This window comes from Pungitius pungitius, chromosome 11 (genome assembly GCF_949316345.1).
Source record: "Pungitius pungitius chromosome 11, fPunPun2.1, whole genome shotgun sequence".
Taxonomy (NCBI): Eukaryota; Metazoa; Chordata; class Actinopteri; order Perciformes; family Gasterosteidae; genus Pungitius; species Pungitius pungitius.
In genome coordinates, this window is record NC_084910.1 from 15259791 (window position 1) to 15279422 (window position 19632).

The 19632-nt window shown below is 45.4% G+C and overlaps 4 protein-coding genes across 12 annotated transcripts; all 4 read left to right on the forward strand.

Moving 5' to 3' along the window:
- The first annotated feature begins 3 nt into the window (after window positions 1-3).
- Window positions 4-1066, forward strand: lenep (lens epithelial protein). Its single transcript, XM_037453624.2, has one exon. It carries the CDS (start codon window positions 433-435, stop codon window positions 625-627), a length of 195 nt encoding a protein of 64 aa, XP_037309521.2. The 5' UTR covers window positions 4-432; the 3' UTR covers window positions 628-1066.
- A 427-nt stretch (window positions 1067-1493) lies between these two features.
- On the forward strand, window positions 1494-10340 carry pbxip1b (pre-B-cell leukemia homeobox interacting protein 1b). 8 transcript variants are annotated; one of them, XM_062565426.1, is made up of 12 exons: window positions 1494-1630; window positions 3327-3404; window positions 3728-3803; window positions 3960-4027; window positions 4348-4723; window positions 4871-4945; window positions 5588-5821; window positions 5996-6019; window positions 6554-6606; window positions 6960-7073; window positions 7232-7466; window positions 7646-10340. In XM_062565426.1, exons 2-12 carry the CDS (start codon window positions 3357-3359, stop codon window positions 9097-9099), a joined length of 2757 nt encoding a protein of 918 aa, XP_062421410.1. In that variant the 5' UTR covers window positions 1494-1630; window positions 3327-3356; the 3' UTR covers window positions 9100-10340. The 8 variants fall into 8 exon arrangements, with proteins under 8 accessions (XP_062421410.1, XP_062421411.1, XP_062421415.1 ...); XM_062565427.1 differs by having other exon boundaries at window positions 7649-10340; XM_062565431.1 differs by having other exon boundaries at window positions 7232-7322.
- Window positions 10341-12144: 1804 nt separating this feature from the next.
- LOC119197818 (protein S100-A11-like) lies at window positions 12145-13813 on the forward strand. Its single transcript, XM_037454436.2, has 2 exons — window positions 12145-12323; window positions 13589-13813. The coding sequence occupies exons 1-2, from the start codon at window positions 12195-12197 to the stop codon at window positions 13721-13723; spliced, it is 264 nt and encodes an 87-aa protein (XP_037310333.2). The 5' UTR covers window positions 12145-12194; the 3' UTR covers window positions 13724-13813.
- Window positions 13814-14675: 862 nt separating this feature from the next.
- Window positions 14676-18936, forward strand: si:ch211-105c13.3 (uncharacterized protein LOC325758 homolog). Of its 2 annotated transcripts, XM_037455130.2 has the most exons (4): window positions 14676-14819; window positions 18219-18340; window positions 18516-18652; window positions 18730-18936. In XM_037455130.2, exons 2-4 carry the CDS (start codon window positions 18221-18223, stop codon window positions 18737-18739), a joined length of 267 nt encoding a protein of 88 aa, XP_037311027.1. In that variant the 5' UTR covers window positions 14676-14819; window positions 18219-18220; the 3' UTR covers window positions 18740-18936. The 2 variants fall into 2 exon arrangements, with proteins under 2 accessions (XP_037311027.1, XP_037311026.1); XM_037455129.2 differs by having other exon boundaries at window positions 18516-18936.
- Window positions 18937-19632: the final 696 nt, after the last annotated feature.

The window sequence follows — 19632 nt, forward strand, 5'->3', positions numbered from 1 at the left end:
GTGCGATAGCCTTATCACATTCTCTCCTGAACAAAGAGAGCGATGCGGTGGGAGTTTTACTGGAACTCTCTTGTTTGTGAAAAGATGAGCCCGTGACAGTGGGGAGCTGACTCTGCGATTATCAGAGCATAGTACTCATCGGTGCTAGACAACAGAGCGGAACAGTGCACAGCAGAAGGTAAACAAGGCCTTGAATCAATCAGCAGATGTTTGAAAGCGGAGAACAGTTGAGAAAAAGGATGTGGAGGCAGGCAGAGTTTGATCAGGAGGTTATAAGTAGAGCTGACCATGCCTGGAATACGAAAAGGACCTCAGCTGCTGCCCCGGGCCGGTCTGATGCGATTTGTCTGACCTCACCTTCTATTTCGTCTCATCGACTCCCCTGCCTGTTGCCTCTGCCGTTTTTTTTTTTTTTTGGTTCTGATCGGAGCAATGCATCCAGAGCATCCTCTTCCTCAGGCCATGCCTTCCTCCTCCATAGCAAAGCACCTGAGAGACATGGCGATGGGTCTTGGGAAAGGCAAGAACTTCCTCGGAGGAAACGCCACCTACGGTTTCATCCAGTCGTTCAAGGAATGCCTCTACTTCCTCCTCTGCTGCTGGTGCATCAAGGAGATCCTGGACTGAAGGACGGAAAAAGAGTGGATCGAGTGGTCAAACGTTGATTTTAGCTTTTTCTCCGTTGGCTCCTGTAGTGTAAATTCAACCAGCTTTTATTACATTGGGAATGGAGTGTTGGACCAGTGATAATAGCAAAGCATTGGCAAGTACCATTCTTGTCTAACAACAAGCTACTTGAGCACTCAGCCTAAATGATAAGATTCCGTTCATGTTTTGAATTTCTCAAAACAAGGTTGTCAATTTTGCTACACAGCAGCTATTTCAATGAGGAATAGATCAACTACATCATACAATTATTCTATGTGTTGAAAAATCTTTTTAATCTGTTTTTCAGTGTCTGTAGGATGCTCTTCTTTGGTCCAAGGAGAAACACTTTTACAGAAGCTCGAAATGTTCACCCTGCTCATCAGATATCTTGAGGAATGGCAACCCTGATGTGTACAACACCAACTGGTGTGCAATGAATAAAGGAACTAATGTCTAGAAATAATATTTCCTTTATGTCTGCATGTTTGTTCATTTTGTTTTGGTTAGTCTTATGGTAAACAAACACAAAAATGTAAAGTTTGTTATTTTATTGGGCAAAGACCGCAATGCTGCAGGTCTTTATATAGGTCCCAATCAATACGTAAAATGAACCAAAACACCATCCATTTATTAGCTGTCTGATATGGAAAAGAAGGATATGAACGTCAATCCGGAATCAGGCCAAGCAGGAGGACTCAATGCTGAGCACCGGGCTGTTACACTACGTGAGACGTATACGCGACACGCTCACCTGCGCGTGTCAATCAAATCGGAACCCTCACCAGTGAAGGACGGTCACACTGCATTGCCATTGGTCCAACCGGAAAGCAAGAGGTGGGACCAGAGCCGAAGCTGTCTGTGATTGGCGGAGGGGCGCGTTGCTCGTGCAAGTTTGAGGAGGCACTTCACAAGTTCGCAAGTTGGATGAGGAGACCCAGAAGTGTCCGCTGTATCTGAGACTGCGGGCCTTGAAATAACCACGGTAAGAAGTAACCCAATTTCCCATATGACGTGTGAAGTGTTTTTTAAAATTATTTCCGAGTAAGGACGTCTGTGCTGTTGTCGTTTGTTCTTCCGTTGCGTCACCAACGTCTCTTCGCTCACCTTTTCCTGTTTTGCTCGATTCACTGTCGATGTGATAAAGTTGTATATTTATTCACCGTGTAAAATAAACAGTTATTCACACTTTAGCACAGTAAAAAATGTATCCATATATATTTCTGGGTTTACCTCGTCGTGAAGCGGACTATATCTAGCCTTGAATTCCAATGAGCCACATAACTGTTTGTTGATGTCTAACATACTGCAGTAACTGGCCCTGGCCTCGGAGTTTATTCTCATGACCTTTTTTGGTCATTTTTGGTCATCCTGCTGAGACCAAGATAATAAGATTAGGCCCTTAGCTGTAATCGTACATTTCTGCTGTGTTTATTAAACTATTCCCTGGATGAGTTTGTTTAAAAAGGGTATAAATACACTGAAACCATGGAGGGTTTCAGCCCAGCTTGCCAAACCTAGAGCTTTACAGGTTTGTATTTGATATCCTCACTAATGATCAGAGGGAAAGAACAACACACTGCACTCTGGTCTAAAGTATTTTTCCTCTGATAAAAGCTCTCTGCTTTGTGATGCAGTTAAAGAAGAATAATGTGCTCCCTCCTGGTGTCTCCAGTCGATCTCACGTTAGCTATATTTAGTCGCTATCTATTTAAGCCATTCCTCCATACGCCCCACAAGGCTCTCAGGGCCCTCGGCTAGAATCAGTAGGCCCCTCTTGGGAGCCACTCAATTAGGAGACCTAAATTGCGGAGCTGGGAGAGAACTGAATTTGGGGGGGGGGGAGTAAAGTGTGTCATTACCCCGGACAACGTGGTGTAAATGTGAGCGGTTAGCTCTCTCTGCATTCACTGAAGAAAGCCAGATGACCCGGGATGAACATTCATCTCTGTTTGAGAGGCTTTGTGCAGCGGTAGTAATACCTGACACTTGCTCCTGACCAGCCGAAGCAATTCGAAATGTCAGTTTGAGTCATCTTGGTCTGGAAAGATGCAGCTGTGTGAGTCAGATGAAATCCAAAGAATTTTGTTCATCCTATGGTTAAATTCCTTAGTAATTTATACAGTAGTAAGTGTTTTACAGTTTCAATCAAGATATTATAACAGACAGCTTTGAAAAGAACATCCCGTTCTGCTGTCCGGATCCCGAGAATGGCGTCGACCTTGGTTACCCGCATCCTGTGCCAAATCCTTCCTATGTTACTCAAAAGCCCGGGTGACTAAAAGGCCCACAACACACTCAAACTACTAATGGACAAGTGTATTGTCCCAGGGAGCTGGACTTCCTGCACACATGCACTTGTTTAGTCTTCCACACACACACACACATGGAGCAATGTGTTACAGTAGCTCCTTTATCAGCCCAACGGGTTCGGCTGAAAAGCAAAGGCGTGTATTCAAATCCTGCTCACGGGCAAACAGAGGATGTAAATTAGTTGAAGCTGCAGCACTCTCACTCTGGCCATTATTTTGGAACATTACACCTGCTCTCTGGCGCTTCCATAAAGATTGCACTGTTGTAGGTAACAAAGCCTGCAAATCAAACAAGTCGGCCATGTATTTATGTGTTCATAAAATGTTGGTCATGTTTTCTGTTTTGTGTGTTTTCACGTTGTGTTGCAGGAGTCGGACACAGTCTCTCGGGCGGGGGTCATGTCCGGCGGCAGCGCTAACAACAGCTGGACCATCGTCACTCCTGAGGTATTAAAAAGTGAACAAAAAAAAAGAAAAATGAAAAAATGCTTGTCCCATTTTTTTCTTTTGGGTCAACTGGATCTAAAGTAGGTTTTCTGTAATAAGACCATCTTTATTTCTTATCATTTCTTTTTTTTTTATATACCATTCACAAATGCAAATTCCTTGCCACTTGCCTGATGGCCGGTCACATGCTCGCTGCCTATATTTGGGGTTGTTTCTCTCCGTCACTGCTGGGTCTCTGGAGATAAGCATGCTTTGCCCGAGCAATAAATGCAAACGTTATATGTGCGCAGTGTCCACTGACCTTCTTGTCTGTTTTGTTTCAGGAGACTGTTGCAGAAACCCTGCGGCCTTTAGCAGAGGGGACAGAGAATCATGGAGGAAGCCTCACATCTGCCGCAGGTGTTTTGTCACAATACATTTGATGATTTTTAGAATAATTTAGACACAAGAAAAACCTAGTTCTGCGGAACAAAACTAATTTAATTTCTAGTTCTAATTTGTGACTTCCTTTCATCCATCGTTAAACTGTGCATCCTTTGTCTGTGTTTGATCCAGTTTGTGGGGAGAAGCGGCCTGCCGACTGTGCACAGTCTGCAGAGGGGCTCCCTGTGGAGGGCCACCTGGTAAGACAGCAGGACGCATCATTTTCTGTGATTTAATGTGTGTCAAACAGCTCCGTGGAATATTATGACTGGCCAACAGAGGCATTCTGCTGTCTTTTTTTAGTTTTTTTTTTTTTTAACTAAACCGTACTTTGAATTGCCTGCAGATATAAATCTGTTTATAGCAGTGCTGAAATCTGATTGGTTCATTTTGTGCATGTCTAATTCCCCCGTCTCAAAGACAATGGTTTGAAACTTCTGATTTTCAATTAGACTTGTTGCTTAAGGTTAAATTCTTTGTAATCATTAAGGTGTTTTAATGCCATGATTCTTTGGCCCAGTTATCAGAAGAAGAAAAACCTTCAGCGCTAAGCGGAGACACGAGCGCAGAGCAACACCGTCCCGCCGCCGACAGCGACGCGTCCGTTCCCCGCTGCGACGAGCTCAGCCAGTCAGCGGGCCAGCCTGGGCCCGCGGCGTCGACGGGCCCCGACACGGATTCATTTTCTGACACCTACGCCCACATAGCCCCCTCCCCCGATGAGCCCTCGGCCTCGCTGCCGAGCACAGAGACTCTGGGAGGGGTCGAGTTGACGCAGGAAGAAGAGCGTCTCGCAGAGGAAGGAACGCGGCGTCAGCTGGACAGGGAGGAGCTACAACAGGAAGGGGAGGAGTCAGACCTGTCTCCTAAACCAGCTGACTTATGGAAACAGGCAGGTATGAACAACAAGAGTTCACTCCTTTCCTTGTTGGGTTAATGGTACAGTAACCCTTAGCATCCGTCTTAATCATGTGTGTATTCTCCTGCCATCCTGTCCTTTTTATTTTTTAGACTGAGCCGCGTGTACTATTTGTGTTTTGAAGTGTACTTGGTGGACCAGCTAGTTATGGAATGGTTCTGTATCTGGGCCAGGAAGTTGTCTGGAGAGGCTGTGGTTGGTACGAGGAAGGGAGCATGATGTGACAAAGCAACCTTTTAGTTGCATGACACCCTGCAGAAGCAAATTGGTTTCAGAGGGACTTGGACGTCAAATGTTTTCTGCATTGTGGTTAAAAAAACCTCTTATTTTGCTCTGTTGTGCATTTCTTTCTGCACTTTTTGTTTCCTTTTGATGGTCCCTTTTTATAATAAATTGTGATGCAATTTAGTGCCAGAAGTTCCAAAATGAAGCATCTGGATCCCTTTCCACTTTCCAGATGATTTATTCAAGTTAGACTTATCAATGCAATGCAAAGGGAAAATGAGGAATGGCAATGGAGCAAATTAACCAGCGTGTCATGCAAAGTAAAGTCTTATCTCCCTGTGAGGAATAAACTGTGACCGATTACAGCGCCACAGCTGCCGTGCTATCTAACATCCTTTTTGTAAATGCAAGAGGAAATATTCAGCCCAATAATATGCAGCTGCTTGAAAATAATCAACATTGCCAGAGTTGTGTAATGGATGCCTGTACATGAAATAACGAGCTGTTTTCAATAGTTGTGCCTGTGGGTACTCCTAGAATAGATTAAAAGTTGGAGTCAAACAGGACTGACTGACTTTCCTTCTCTTCCGTTCCACCGGCTCCCGTGTGGATGCAGAGGAAGGTGATGGGAGATCCGAGAAGACGGGAGAAGAGGCGGAGCCAGAGCCGAGGAGGAGGTCTGTCCTAGCTGCTCTGGAGCGGATCGGAAGGTCAGAAGAGGAGGAGGAGGAAGTAGAGGAAGAGTTCCGGCCTCCCCAACGGGAGGACGACGACGACAGCGGGTTCTCTGTGAACAAATGCATTCTGGCTGTTGTCATTCTGTTAGGCCTGGGCACCATCTTTTTCTCAGGTAGGCATCCCAGAAATGACCTCTTGAGCAGGTAAATAGAGCATTTTGTTTGCCTGCAACTCTATCAATGAATGAAGTAAGAATTGTAAGGTGTTAACGTGTCATAGGAAAATGAGTTACTGTAAGTAAACCACACAAAGGTTGCTTTGAGACTGAGGTGTACTATTCCTGCAGGTGTCTTCATGAACCTGGATGAGGGTAGGTTATGTGTGTACTTGTTTGCAAATAAGTGCTTTATTCCCCACAGCATATGTTTCTTTGAATGTGCATGCTGAAAAATTGTGTTTTGCGCCTGACACCTCTTTAAAAGGCTTTCTTTTTTTTAATGCACTGCATTCAAATGTGTGTAAGCAGAGAACGAAGGATTTAGGCACTTTTTTTAATGAGGCTTACTTTCTGTTGAATGAAAACCTTTTTAATGTAAGCGAATAATCGTGAGCATGACGATGCCTTTTCTAGCAAAATGCTAGATTTTAGCGATCTAAAAAACATGAATTAAAACAACAAATAAAAGATTCAAATTTTGAGGTTTTCAACCAGCACAAAATCAATAATCGTTTATTTTAATATGTAATACATTGTATAAGTATATATGTGCATGAGGAGTACAAGTTTAATGATACAACTCTTCAATGTTAGTTGGAATTTTTCTTTTTACATGCTTAGCTGTGCTTGTTTTCTTTGACAGGGTTTTTTTGCATGAACTTTACGCTTTGCATATGTCATTGGCAGAGAGTGATTATGGTACTATGGAGCAGAAAGATGCAGAAGAACCAAGAAAACGGGTCAGTCTTTCGTCACAGTGTCACTTCATTTCTGCCCCTCTAGTCTCTCTGTTCTTTCTAACTGCTATTCACTATAAATACCACTTGTGCACCTAGTTTACCAGCACACTGAGTACCACCACGTGAGTTCTGAGTGTAACATACTCAGCAGGGGACCACCCACATCACTGGCGACACGACTGCTATCGTCTGCCAACTGTGCTTCTTTGGTCTTCTTTCCTGTCTCATTTGACACGTACTGTTCTTTCACTTCTTGACGACTGTTTGTTTTGTTTATTTTAAGAATTCATCTAAAATCCTTCCCTTTTGGTTGCTTTTTTTTTTTTTTTACTGTGAATGCAATTTGTTGACAGGAGTGGCTTAATCCTGAGGTTCCTCCGCCCCCAGTAGATGCTGACAGTTCAGAGCTTCTAAATAACTTGGCCAAAGGGAGCCAGCAGATTTCTTTGCTGCAGGCGCAACTTCAGGTGTGACTCCATTCTGTCTCCCACCTTATCCCCCTCCTGTGGGTGTGTGTCTGTGCGTGGCCACGGTTTAGCCTACATGTAAACATGAATATGTCACTGCACTGAGTTTGCATTGTTCTCACAGGACACTCTTTTCTTGTTTCTTTTTTTACAACCAGGAACAGAAAGAGGAGCTAAAAGTAGCGAAGCTGCAGGCTGAGGAGGGGGTGAAGGAGCGACTGCAGTGGGAGGAGATGGAGAAGGAAAACAGTAGGTTGAAGAAAGAGATGGCATCTCTCCCTGTCCTTCAGAAAGAGAACGAGAGGATGAAGAGGGAGCTGGAGAGTGCCCCGGCCCTACAGAAAGAACTAGAATCACTGAGATCCACTGTGACTGAATTGAAACTCGCTTCAGGTACAAAGGGACAGAGGGAGGATGTAGGGGGGGGGGGGGGGGGGGGCGTGGAGGAGGGTAGTTATTAAACCGCTAAGGAAAGAGCAGTATGTTTCCTCCTCATTTTACTTTTTGTTAATTCACACGTTAACATTTAGTTCTTTGTTCTTTTGTTCTTTTTGTGTGTGTGTTTCCTTTAGCAGCCAGTGAAGCAGCTGTGAAGTCTGTCACGTCGCCCCCCAGTGGTCAGCCAGGGAACGGCACCCAGGCCTCAGCCGTATCTAAAGAGAGACAGCCTAAGAAGCAATGGGATGATGAGAAGAGGAAAGATGTAAAGAAGGATCACATAAGCCAGAAGAAGAAGGAGGTGAAAGAGGGAGAGGTGTTTGAATGGAAGGAAGGAAAGAAAAGGGAACGCAAAGGTGAAGATAAAACAGAATGGCAACAGGGCAATGCGCAAGGAAAGTTTGACAAGGAGACAGATAAGGGAGGTAAGCAAAAGCATCACAGTGGTGAGACAAAACAATGGAAGGACAAAGAGGGGAAGAAAGAAAAGACAGGCAGAGAGGATGAGGGAAAGTCGTGGAAGTATAAGGAAGGGAAGAAAGAGTGGATAGAAAAGAGTGAGAGAAAAGAAAAGGAGGCTAAAGATTGGAAAAAGACAAGTCATGAGAACAAGAAAGAGGCTAAACAATGGAGAGGTAAGGAGGAAAAGAAAGATTGGAAGGGAGGAAAAGACCATGCAGGGAAGCACAAGGAGGAATGGAAGAAGGGGAAGGATGTATTTGAAGCAAGTTTGAAAAAAGACTGGAAAGAAAAAGATGAGAAGAAAGAGTGGAAGAAAAAAGATGGTGACTGGAAGAGTAAAAACGTCAAAGGTGGTGGTAAAGAAGGGAAGGGAAAGGATGACAAGAAGCCGTGGGAGGAGAGCAAGAATCATGGCAAGGAGAGGAAGGGCTGGCATGAGAATGAACAGAAGGATAAAAATGGGAAAGATGAGCGAAAACGGGGTGAAAAGACCGAAGAATCGCGGAAGGGAGGAGCAGCAGGAGGAGGAGGGGGGGATCGGCACAGGGACGGATCACGCTCCCACGGCCACAAAGAAGCGCACCGGTGGGGCGGCGGCGGCGGCGGCGAGCATCCTCACACGCACAGCCGACCGTCCCCGGGGCAGCCCGAGTACTGGCTCCAGCAGAGACTCCGCCTGCAGCGCCGCCCCGAGCCGCCGCGGCAGTGCGGCTCGTCGGAGACGTGCGCCCGCGCCGAGGGGCTGCTCCCCGTCACCTTCCCAGAGTTCCGGGCCCTCCTCCAAACTTACCTCGCCAAGGCGGAGGAGGCGGGAGCGGACGGCTACGAGAGGGGGGAGCTCGACAAGCTGGCCTCCGAGTTCTTCTGGGACGGAGTCTTTGCTCACGACCAGACGAGCTTTCGGGAGTTCGTCGAAGACCTGGGAGATATTCTGGAGGACCTGGTGGAGGGAGATGATGACGAAGACAACGAAGACGCGGTAGGAGGAGAGGATAGTGACGCGGAGGAAGAAATGGAGGAGTTCGAAAGGGAAGCGATGGAAAGGTTTTCGGCGCCGCGGGCCGTGGAGGAGGTGGGGGGGTCCAAAGGGGAGTGGAGGAAGCAGAGTGGACCAGGACGTGGCTGAAGTGATGGCTGAAAGGAATGGCTGACCTATGAAAGGCCATTTATTTCACATCAATTACTCTCCTCGCTTTACTTTGCCTTTTTGAAGGAAACATTCTTTTTTTTTTCAATCGAGGAAAGTCAGGATGTTGTGGAAAATATCGAAAACTGAGCTTTCTTCAGGGAGTCAAGGTAACCGCGTTGTGAGTAATTGATAAACAAATGGCCGTTTTGTGGGTGAAGTAGGAAAGCCGCCATGACGGATGAGGGGTTCTTCAAAGGGAACATTTTACATTGGACCACCAACGCTTACAAGCCTACATTCATCATCCTGTCGCCCTTTTTTACAGGATCTCATTTGGCCCCTTTCACAGGGCCAAGAAGTTCAACTTAAAGCGTTTGGGTTCGTTCTGTATTTTACTCATGCACACAAAGTAGAAGTTACTAAAGATTGTGCTTTTCATTTAAATAACGTTCTGAGATGAACTCAAGACGGGAGGAGATAAGAGGCTACAGCTATTACTGACGCATAATGCATGCATTAAACCGCCCTCGCCTGCTGGTTCTTGTGCTTAATCCATTAAAAAAAAAAAAACACATCTGTACAATTTAGCAACTGAGCACCATCAGCTAAACTTTTGGGGTGCAGGAATAGATGCTGTATAGTCTTATAAAAACCCACCTGGGCCTCTGCGAGCTGCTCTGATGACGTCTGTCCACTGGTACCTACAGTCGGCCATCTTTATGTACGGAGCGCTTGGCCTGTAACGCCCTACGTCTGTAGAAAGGGTTACGTGAACTGCTGAATATTTTGTGTTTTTTAGAATAGTCTGCATAGGTTTTTTTTGTTTTGAATGTACATAATGCATCAAATGTTTTGAAAACTGCAGAAATATATAATTAACTTATTTTACATGGGTGGCAATTAAGTAAATACACACGATTGGTTGTCACGTAAGATATTGACATGTTGAGCATGTTTCTTTTCAGGTACTGAACCCCCATGCACTGAGCATTTTCTTCTATTTAATTAGAGTTTCATCATAAATTTGACATTTGTCTTAAATGGTCTGGTCACGGCAAAAAATCCTGTTTTTCTTGGCGTCTGTTTACACGATAATTTATTAACTCCAGGGCCTTCAGCCTCACAGAAAGTCTTCTGCTGTTGCTTTGTGGCTGCGTAGAGAACTATTCTTTCTTTTTAGGACGTTAATGCTCTCTGTGACTGTCCCAAGAGCACAATAATAAAGAACTCTGATATGAGACCTGGCTTTTGTCTCTTTATCGCTGCCTTTGCCACCAGCAAACATTTCCTCATTGTTTTACCCACAATGATCCAAGGTTATACACACACACACACAGAGGCTGAGATCTTTTGTCTTTAGTAGAGGTTAACGGTGTAATCCGTTAACGGTATCATCCGTTAAAAGCTGTTACTGATTTGCTGACAGAGCAATTGAACATGAGTGATGTATTAGCGTGTGCCCTTTGCAGGTGACTCACCTTGGATTGCCTTTGCCACACTGATGCTAACTTCTCTTATTCTTATATATTCCCTGTGAGTGGATGGGTGGAGCAGAGCAAGAAAGAAAAGGGAATATACATAAGAAAAATATATATTTTAACAACTATACACATGTGCGTGTGTATACCCCCAGTTAAATTTTTCTCCTGAATATATTTTTATTGAGCAATTTACTCGTGTTAAAACCTTTGGTACATGGCTTGTGTAGTAATGTAATGGCTTCTACAATTGGACGTTTGTAGTTGTTAGTCAATTAAATAACGCAATATTCACTGAGTTGGATTAAAGATAAAATGGCAAATTAAAATGTACATGAAAACGTAGAATAATAAAACTGTGTGTGAGATAACGGTTCAAATAGTTTAACATGAATGCTGTATCATTATAGATGTTTGTCTCTCTGCATCAGACACTAAGCCCGTCCTCTGAATATTTCGAAACAGCTGCACTGTAACGTCGGTAATGATGCACACGCACACACACACACGCACACACACATTTATTGTCTCACGCAGATCCACATTCCCTACTGACACTCCTCCCTAATGAATAACCACCTAATGAAGTCTGTGTAAGGAGTTTTTCCCCCCCATGCATGTTTTTTTGTATTTGCATGAAGCATTAAAAGCAGAAGACATTTGTTCCCACAAGGCCATCTAGAAACGTACAAAGCATTGGACTAAGTTTTTGAAACATCGACACGTCACAAACGCATCGACCATAAGACAAGTAGCAGCGTCGACCCATGGAAAACCCAGAGGAAGGGAGGAAGGCCGAGGGAATGTAAGGAGGACGGGAAGACTGCTGTTTTAAGTCTGTGTGTGTGTGTGTGTGTGTGTGTGTGTGTGTGTGTGTGTGTGCGTATCTAGAACTGGTTGAGGGGATACTTGGATGAGAACGCCATTGTTCTTGTCAGCACTAATTGCCTCCCTAATATGCCAATCGAGCACATCCTGTCAGAGCTTCGGCTCCAGTAATATGGCTCTTTCCGAGGTGAAACCCGAGAGGCTCGTTCTCAGAAGTATTTGCGACGGCGTAATTATATCTGATTTACTGCTGGCTTTGTGCTCTTGCAGCTTTTTGCTCGCAGTTTCACAACCGGTGCAAAGCCGAGGGAAGATCGGGACTCTTCCCAACTGGGAGAGTGAGTGTCCTACATGAGGGGACTCATGAAAGCCGTGTCACTGGCTCAGATTGATGCTGAGGTCAATCACGTCATGGAAAAAGGCCAGTGGTGTTTGGGAAAACGCGGTTTACATTTTTACCGGCTGCACCGGTTGGAAAACAGAAGCTGTAAATATTTAAAAGGGATGCGAGTAAATGATTTGTTTTTGCTCCACAAGGAGAAGTTGGCTATAAAAAGAGCAGGAAGACCCAACTTACTCGCACACATACCTGAGTTGGTGAGTCTCTCATTTGTGTTACAAGATTAAACTCTCGTCATACAGATCCGCTGTTTTCTTCTTGCTCAATTTGAACTTCATCTGTGTCATAAAGTGACTGCATTTTGATATTTTTGTTGTATTGTGACCAACAGAGTTTGTCCTTCTTTGCCCTTTCCTGGCCCAAAGATTGAATCCTCTTGACTGACAATGGAGGCTGCTATCGGTGTGCTGGTGTCCCAGTTCAAGGCCTACGCTGGCAGCGATGGTTCCTCTGACACACTCAGCAGAGAAGAGTTCCACAAACTGGTCACATCACAGCTCCCTAACTTTGTCAAGGTGAAGATTTTACATTTCCTTTTGAGATTTTTTTTTCTTTCGCTTTTATTGTTTTTCATTTTTTTAAATTAAATCTGCCTTAAAAACTTCTGGCCGGATGGAAATGAGCGTCTCTGGCTAACTATTTTATTGGTTTGCTTCCTGGTGGAATACATCCCGGTGGGTCGAGGGGTTTCACATCAATAGCTGTTAAAGCCAATTTACTTCTTGGTTACAAAATATGCCATAAATATACTGGTTTGTCCTGCGAAAAAGTTACATGTTAACCTTACTGAGCCAATTTCTTTAGTGGTTCACACGTGCATCATCCTGCTGCCACCGAAGGTGTTTCAATGCGCTGCTGAAAATAGTCAACAAACCCAACAATTACACTGTCAAATATTTTCTTCTAAAAGACAAAAGGGCAACCTTTTTTAAGGGATCAATGAGAATATTTTAAGTATGTGGATAAGTATTAGTGCTGAATACAAATCTTTAAAAGGGAGTAAATGGGTCACATCAGCCGTCGAAAAGTATTTATTGTTGGGGTTAAGGTTACGCTTTGTTTTTTTCCATGGGTTTATTTGACAAAAAACTGACTTTGTAAATCTTTAGATTTTTGTTAAAGTGCATTTTTCAGCCAGCTATTAGAAAGACAGGAGCCACCGTTAAACCGTTACAGAACAATCGGTAACTTGTTATAAGATTTATCGACCAAAAAGCGTCCTTATGAGGGCAAATTCATTTTGTATTAAGTATCATCTGACATTGGCCTTCTTTGTTCTAATGGCAGATAATTAACTCTCAGTCATACTTGTGTTCAAAAGGCCTCTTCTGTTCTTCTTGGGCAGATTGTGTAACTGGCCTTGGCAAGAATATTTGACTCCTTCCTGTTATTCAGTGCACAAAACAATTGAGTTTGTCATAAAGACCCTTCAGAGACTTCAAAGTGAGTCACTCCATGCTTGTGCAGATGCGCTTGTGACGTCATGTCAAACTAAAAAGCCCGAGAAGGTAGCAGCTCACACGGCCCATCTCCTTGCACGACCACTTGAAGTACTCCCCTTCGGCCACCAGGTGGCGACAAATCCACTGCTTGTTTCCCCAAACCACAGCGGCTAAAAGTTGCGTCATTTATTTCAACCGGTGAAGGTGCCAGTGTCAGCTTGCCTCGGTCTCACGCCACCGGCACGTGCAGCTACGATCACTGCGGTCTGTCCACACGGACCGTCTCTGCTGTTCCTTGGATGTCGGACGTATCAAATGTCTCTCTTGCTTTCCTGCAGAATGCTGCCGACCCCGCCGCCGTTGACCAGCTCATGACCTCATTGGACAAGGACAGTGATGGAGAGCTCAACTTCATGGAGTTCTGGCAGCTGATTGGGACTCTTGCAAGCAAGCGTGGGGGGTTCAGCCAATAGCGTGCTGTCCTCGGATCCAGTTAGATCTGTTACAGTTTCGTGCATGTAACTGTCTTGTCCGTTTGCCAAACCTTTTGTAAAAAAGAAAAAGAAAAGGGAAAACAGCTAAATGGAAAACACCCTGTTATTTTTTTCTGCGCCTCTTCTCACCAACTCTGTGAGAGAATACTAATGAAGAATTTACAACAGTTGCCAAATTAGAAACCTGCCCTATTTCCCAGGACAAAATCAAACACACACACACACGCACACACACAGCTGCTAGTGCGTATATGCCTATTAGGGAGTTATACAATGTGAATACATTGTATTAAAACCGGCTGTGTGTGTGTGTGTGTGTGTGTGTGTGTGTGTGTGTGTGTGTGTGTGTGTGTGTGTGGTATCACTGCCGTTTCTAATAACCGTAAAACGCATCATGTGATGTTTGTAACAGGAGGTTCGTTGTTGACAGAGCAGGATGTTCTGTTTCATGCTGGAAATAAAATGAAAACCAGTTATTAAGAAACACACATTCATGCCTTTATTTGACAACTCGTTTCCCTTCTGCTCAACAGTGTTTCTTCAAGAGGGTAAAGTTTTAGGGTGTGGCTTCATCTGTCTGTTGGGAAAGCTTTGAGCACACACACACACACACACACACACACACACACACACACACACACACACACACACACACACACACACGAACACACACACACACACTTACATACATAAGTGCACTCTTGTTCCTACATGTTGAGAGAAAATATGTAAGGATAAAACCAGCAGCAGAACAAGTATAAAGTATAAAACAAGACATTTGCAGTCTCACTGTGTTTTCTCATTAATCCTCGGGATGGTCTGAGATAAAATGGTGAAAAAAAGCGGTCCTTTGCTTATAAGCTGCGCCTCTTTTCACATTCCTTCTCTCCCGGCACACGCCCTGTGACAATGTAGGGGGGGGGGGGGGGGGGAAGTGGGCTGGAGTGAGAAGTTAAATCACGGAAAAGATATGTGTTGCTGGTTCATCACGGGCAGGACTGAAGAGGAGGGCCTGAGAGAGAAGGAGCGCAGCAGCTGAACTCCGTTCCTTGCCTTTTGTTTCCCGACAGTAACGGTGAGTCTCTGGCTGTGTGACAGCATTACTGCTTGTTGTTTTTGTTTTGTTTACTGTTTTTGTTCTGTTTACTGCCCCCTGTCTCCCTCCCTGTGCAGTTTCCCAGATAGATCAGTTTGAGCTTTTTCTTTCCACAGCTGCGTCCTACATTCGGCGCAATTAGCGGGCGTCTCCGCTGTCGGCAGCGGGCTTGGTGGCCGCGGGGGTCGGGTTCCCGGCGGCCATCCGACCCGCCGCCCCTTTACACTTCACCGGGGAAACCGGAGCCTCGACTCACGTTTACTTATTCATCCGCCCGCGTGTCAGTCCTGCCTCGGGCCGCTCTGCAAATAGCCGGCCTTACTTGGGTCGACGTGCGCATAGTGGGGGCGCGGTGTGTAAAGCCCCGACGTCTCCGCCACGCGCACGGCGCAACCCCCCCCCCCCCATCCCATCCCATCCCGTTCCGTCTGAATTATTCACGTTATAAGGAATCGGATGGGTTCGACCCCTGGTGTTCGGTTGATGAGGCTCCGGGGGAAAAAAAGCAAATAAATGGCGACCTGGGCGATGACAGGTGACACGGAGCAAGCGGGTCCGTCACTTAACGCAAGGGACGCCGCCAGCCGGGAGCTGATCGCCGGGGTTCGTCAATGCGCACGCGCTCACGGAGTATCGGCTTGCGGCGCACACCCGATACTCCCTCTGAGCCGACCCCATACATTGACCCCCCCCCCCCCCCCCAACACAGATCCATATTTGTTTCCGCTTGCTACAGTTTGGAGGGAGGGGTCGAAGGGGAGGGGGGTTCGGGATGACTAAGGGTAGGTTTAGGTGGCCCCACCTGATTTATGAACACAACTGGTTTGGACTTGTCCAGCCTTAAAGCCAGCTTGCAACATTCGCGCAACTCTCACGTTCGTCATGGATTATTTAATGCATTATGTGGGAAAACAATGACACAATATGTGTCTAACCGACCTTTAACCGAATAAGAACCTAGAAAGTAATGAACCTGAAAATGAAGAAAGAAAACCGTACTATAGGGACAAGACCGAGGTCATTTTGTGCTACCAAGTATATTCACAACCTCTCACTATATTAAAATAATTCCAATAACCATAGTTATTTTTAATTTTTAATTAGTTATTAATTTTTACAATTTACAGATGCTGCAATTCTTTACAGTTTTGCAACTGGAAGCCTGTAAATATATTTCTCAAAGGCAGAAAGACATCCCTCTGCCATCAACCATAATCCGGCGATATATTCAGGAAATAATGGGTCAGAAGTAGCTTTAAAAAAAAAAAAATGTTAATCTGTTTTGACTCACTTGACCCAAGTATGCTGTGCTTTACAACAATACAATTGCACAACAGAGTGCACTAATGCATTCAAATGCGGCTGCGGGCCTCGCGCAGGCATTCATTCCCCCTGACTCATGCTCATCTGCAGGCTCTGCATGCACCCAGAGCCTCAAGGACGCCTTCATTTGTACCACCCGAGCACAGTCAGGCCACAGCTTGTTCTCGTCTGACGAAGCCCCGCCGACCCGTTCCCCTCTGCCGCGTGTAATTCCGTGACCCCCCGATGTCTCAGGTTCTGACCCCCACCCCCCCCCCCCCACCTCAGAGGGGGCGACTTGTTATCGAGCTCATCTCGTTCCGCTCAGAGAGGACGTCGAACCGGACGCAGGCCCGTCGGGCGTTTTCATCGCGCTGCTGTTTGTCTTGTAGCGGGTGACAGGAAGTGTTGGGACCAATCCAGTAACCCATTAAATAATGATGACCAGCGTGCCGATGGCAGATGGCGACAGTTGTGTGTTGATACCGTGTGCGTGGACACAGACATGGAAACTGAATCCGTGGTTTTGATGCCTGCACTCTCCGATCCAGTAATTATCTCGATGCTACAAGTCCTAATTGTGGGTCTAATCTATATGCGTTCTACAACTACTCCGAAAACATCACCCCTGAACTCCCGAGGTCGTTAGCCCTGAATGGAAACCCCGCAGCAGATGAGCTGACTGCAACTCTACCCGAGTATCTGCAGCGTCCATTCAGGCCTTTTCATTTTCTGAGAGCATTGGAATTAGAGATGTTGTTTGTTTAGTCAACGGAAAGCGAATCAACGGGAGCAGAACTCTCGGGGAGAACCCTTCATACGTCTGGATTAGGTTGCGCTGGCCGTAGATAAAACGTTACGTCCCCGTTTCATGACCAAACAAACCGCATGGTTGTTTTGAATAGCTTTTTTTGTTGCATGTAGACTTTTTTTAACCAGAAAGAAATGATGCAATACCGGCGGTTTCAGCCGGGAGCAGCTCCTCTATTTCATTTTCTGCATTGTGAGGTAAAAGGCCTCTTTTATTGCAAGCACACAAGGGGTGCTCATCCTGCACGGTCCCACTAGCTAATAAGCAGTTAGGGGAAAGAACCAGAACTTGAGACCGCTTGTCTGCAATCTGTTAGCCAAGGAATTTGGCTTCACGTGACTCTGGTATCCTGTCGACAGCACGAGCGTTACAGTTTCCCCCCCCCCCCCCCCCCCCCCCCCCAGAGTTCCATAAGCAGCTATGTGCGTTTTTTTTCTTCTTTTCGTTTCTACTGGAGCACAGTGTGCAGAGTATGCCTACAATGTGAGGGGAGGTGTGCAGCAGCAGACGGGCAGCAGGCCGTAATCTGAGCCCGGATCCTCCCGATGGCTTCTGGGGATCAGATGTCCACCGTCAGAGATCAGAGCTCCCATTGTGTTCCCCCCCCCCCCCACGACTCCCCTCCTCCTCCAACCTTCCATCACTCCCTCGCTCTCGCTCCGTTAACCTCAAGAGAGCCTCCAGGCCGCGTCCATGCCCCCCCCACCCCTGCTCCTCCCCTGCTGACGTCACTCGGGGGCCTCACCTTTCTCACGCGTTTATGTTCAGGAGACACACCTAAACATATCATTTAATGGTGAAGGTTATCCAAACACGAGAATTGTGAAAATAGTGCTCCATTCAACACCAGAGAATTACATTTGTCTCGCTTTCACCTTAATGGCCATTAAGGACAGGACTGCTTTGTTAGAACTATTTATTGTAGGAGGATGTGGTTTTTAACACGTAATTAATTTCAGAATTGTTTTTCAGTTATTCCCCACGTCCAAAACTTAAGTCAAATGCTGCATTACAACCTTGTTTTAACACATTTTACTACATTATATCATTGCAGAGAGTCAATTTTAAATCTCTGATCGCTCTCATTCAATTCACAGGAATTCCAAAGTCGTGATGTACTCACGATCCACTCAATAACTAAAATAAGTTGATAAAACAAACTGTACCCAACGGCGTGACGCCTGAGTGCCTGAGATATGGCCACGAGGCTTCCTGCCACGTCCAACGCTCACTTGTTCTCCTCGCCTCTCTCTCTCTGTCTTTAGATATGGAGTCAGCCATTAAGACGGTGGTGACCACGTTTGTTGGTTCTGCCAAGGGGAAAGAGAACCTGGATGGGGGAGCCTTCCAGAAACTGGTAAAGAAACAACTTGGCGGCATGATGGAGGTGAGAAACTGTCAAATGTCATTTAATGTAAATGAAGATAAAAAAAACAGAAACAATGACCATCAAACAGAGGTCATAGTGCTACATCACTCTTTTCTGCACACAAAAAACAACAACTCAGTGTATTGGAATGATTTATTTTCAAGCATAACTAACATATTCTGTTTGTCCTTAGAACGCAAACGTCTCCTCTGCCGTGAAGGAGATGCAGCAAGGTTTGGATGAGAACAACGATGGAAAGGTCAGCTTCCAGGAATACCTCACTCTGATTGGCTACCTGGCCACTTCACTCAGTGAGCGCAAGACTGGATCCAATGCAGATGCATCGTAGATGCGTGTGTTTAGATTTTTTTTTTGTCTCTGTTCTCATTCAAATGTTCAGCATTGAACAATCCATAACAATCTTCCATCTCATCAATCAGTTGTAACATGCTCTTAATGGCTGTTCAGATCAGACATTTTTTTTCAGTCACACCATATTGATCTCCATTGTCAAGGACACATTGAAGGACTCTAAACTGGAAGTATCTTCTTTTATAAGAATTATACAAAAGATACTTATCATACTTTCCAAATAAATGATTTGTACAATAATACTGTTGTGTCCAGTTTTTATTTGGTCTTTATTTAAGACGAATGAAAACTTCCAAATGAAACGGGGGGAAACCCAACCAAATACTGTTAGTGTCCGTTGGTTTTGCAGGCACTGCTGCAATGATACCTGCACACCTCTCCCATGAACACCAGCAACACGTACTAAATATAGCTGTGACGTGTCTGCGTGGTCAGACTCAGCAGCCTTCAGATGCATCAACTTCTGCAACCAGATCCTGACAAACAGTATACGCTTCCTATTGTGCACCATCCTCCACTCTGCAACACAATACATACACACATATGGTGCATACAAGCGCACGCACACACACACACACACACACACTGTGCTGGACCCTCTCACTGACACAATATACTGCAGCGATAACACACAAGCCAGAAGATGAACTTACCTGGACGGCGGATCAATCCCACCCTTGGTGACATCTCGCGGTGCCTGTGCATTCATGTCGATGGCGTTAGTGGCATTAGTGTGACCTTCCAATCATTCAGTGAAGCGTGCGCCATCTTGGTGTTTAGAGACTCGTTTGATGAGTAACCAGGTGACTCGTTGTTGGTTCTTGGGGTTGCGATTACTGTAGCACTCCCTTTAAACCGGTTCTTTGTTTTGACAACAAGCATCAAGTGGTTGCGCAACAAGGGGAATGCCGATGGCGTAGCGTTTAATTGATCAAGTT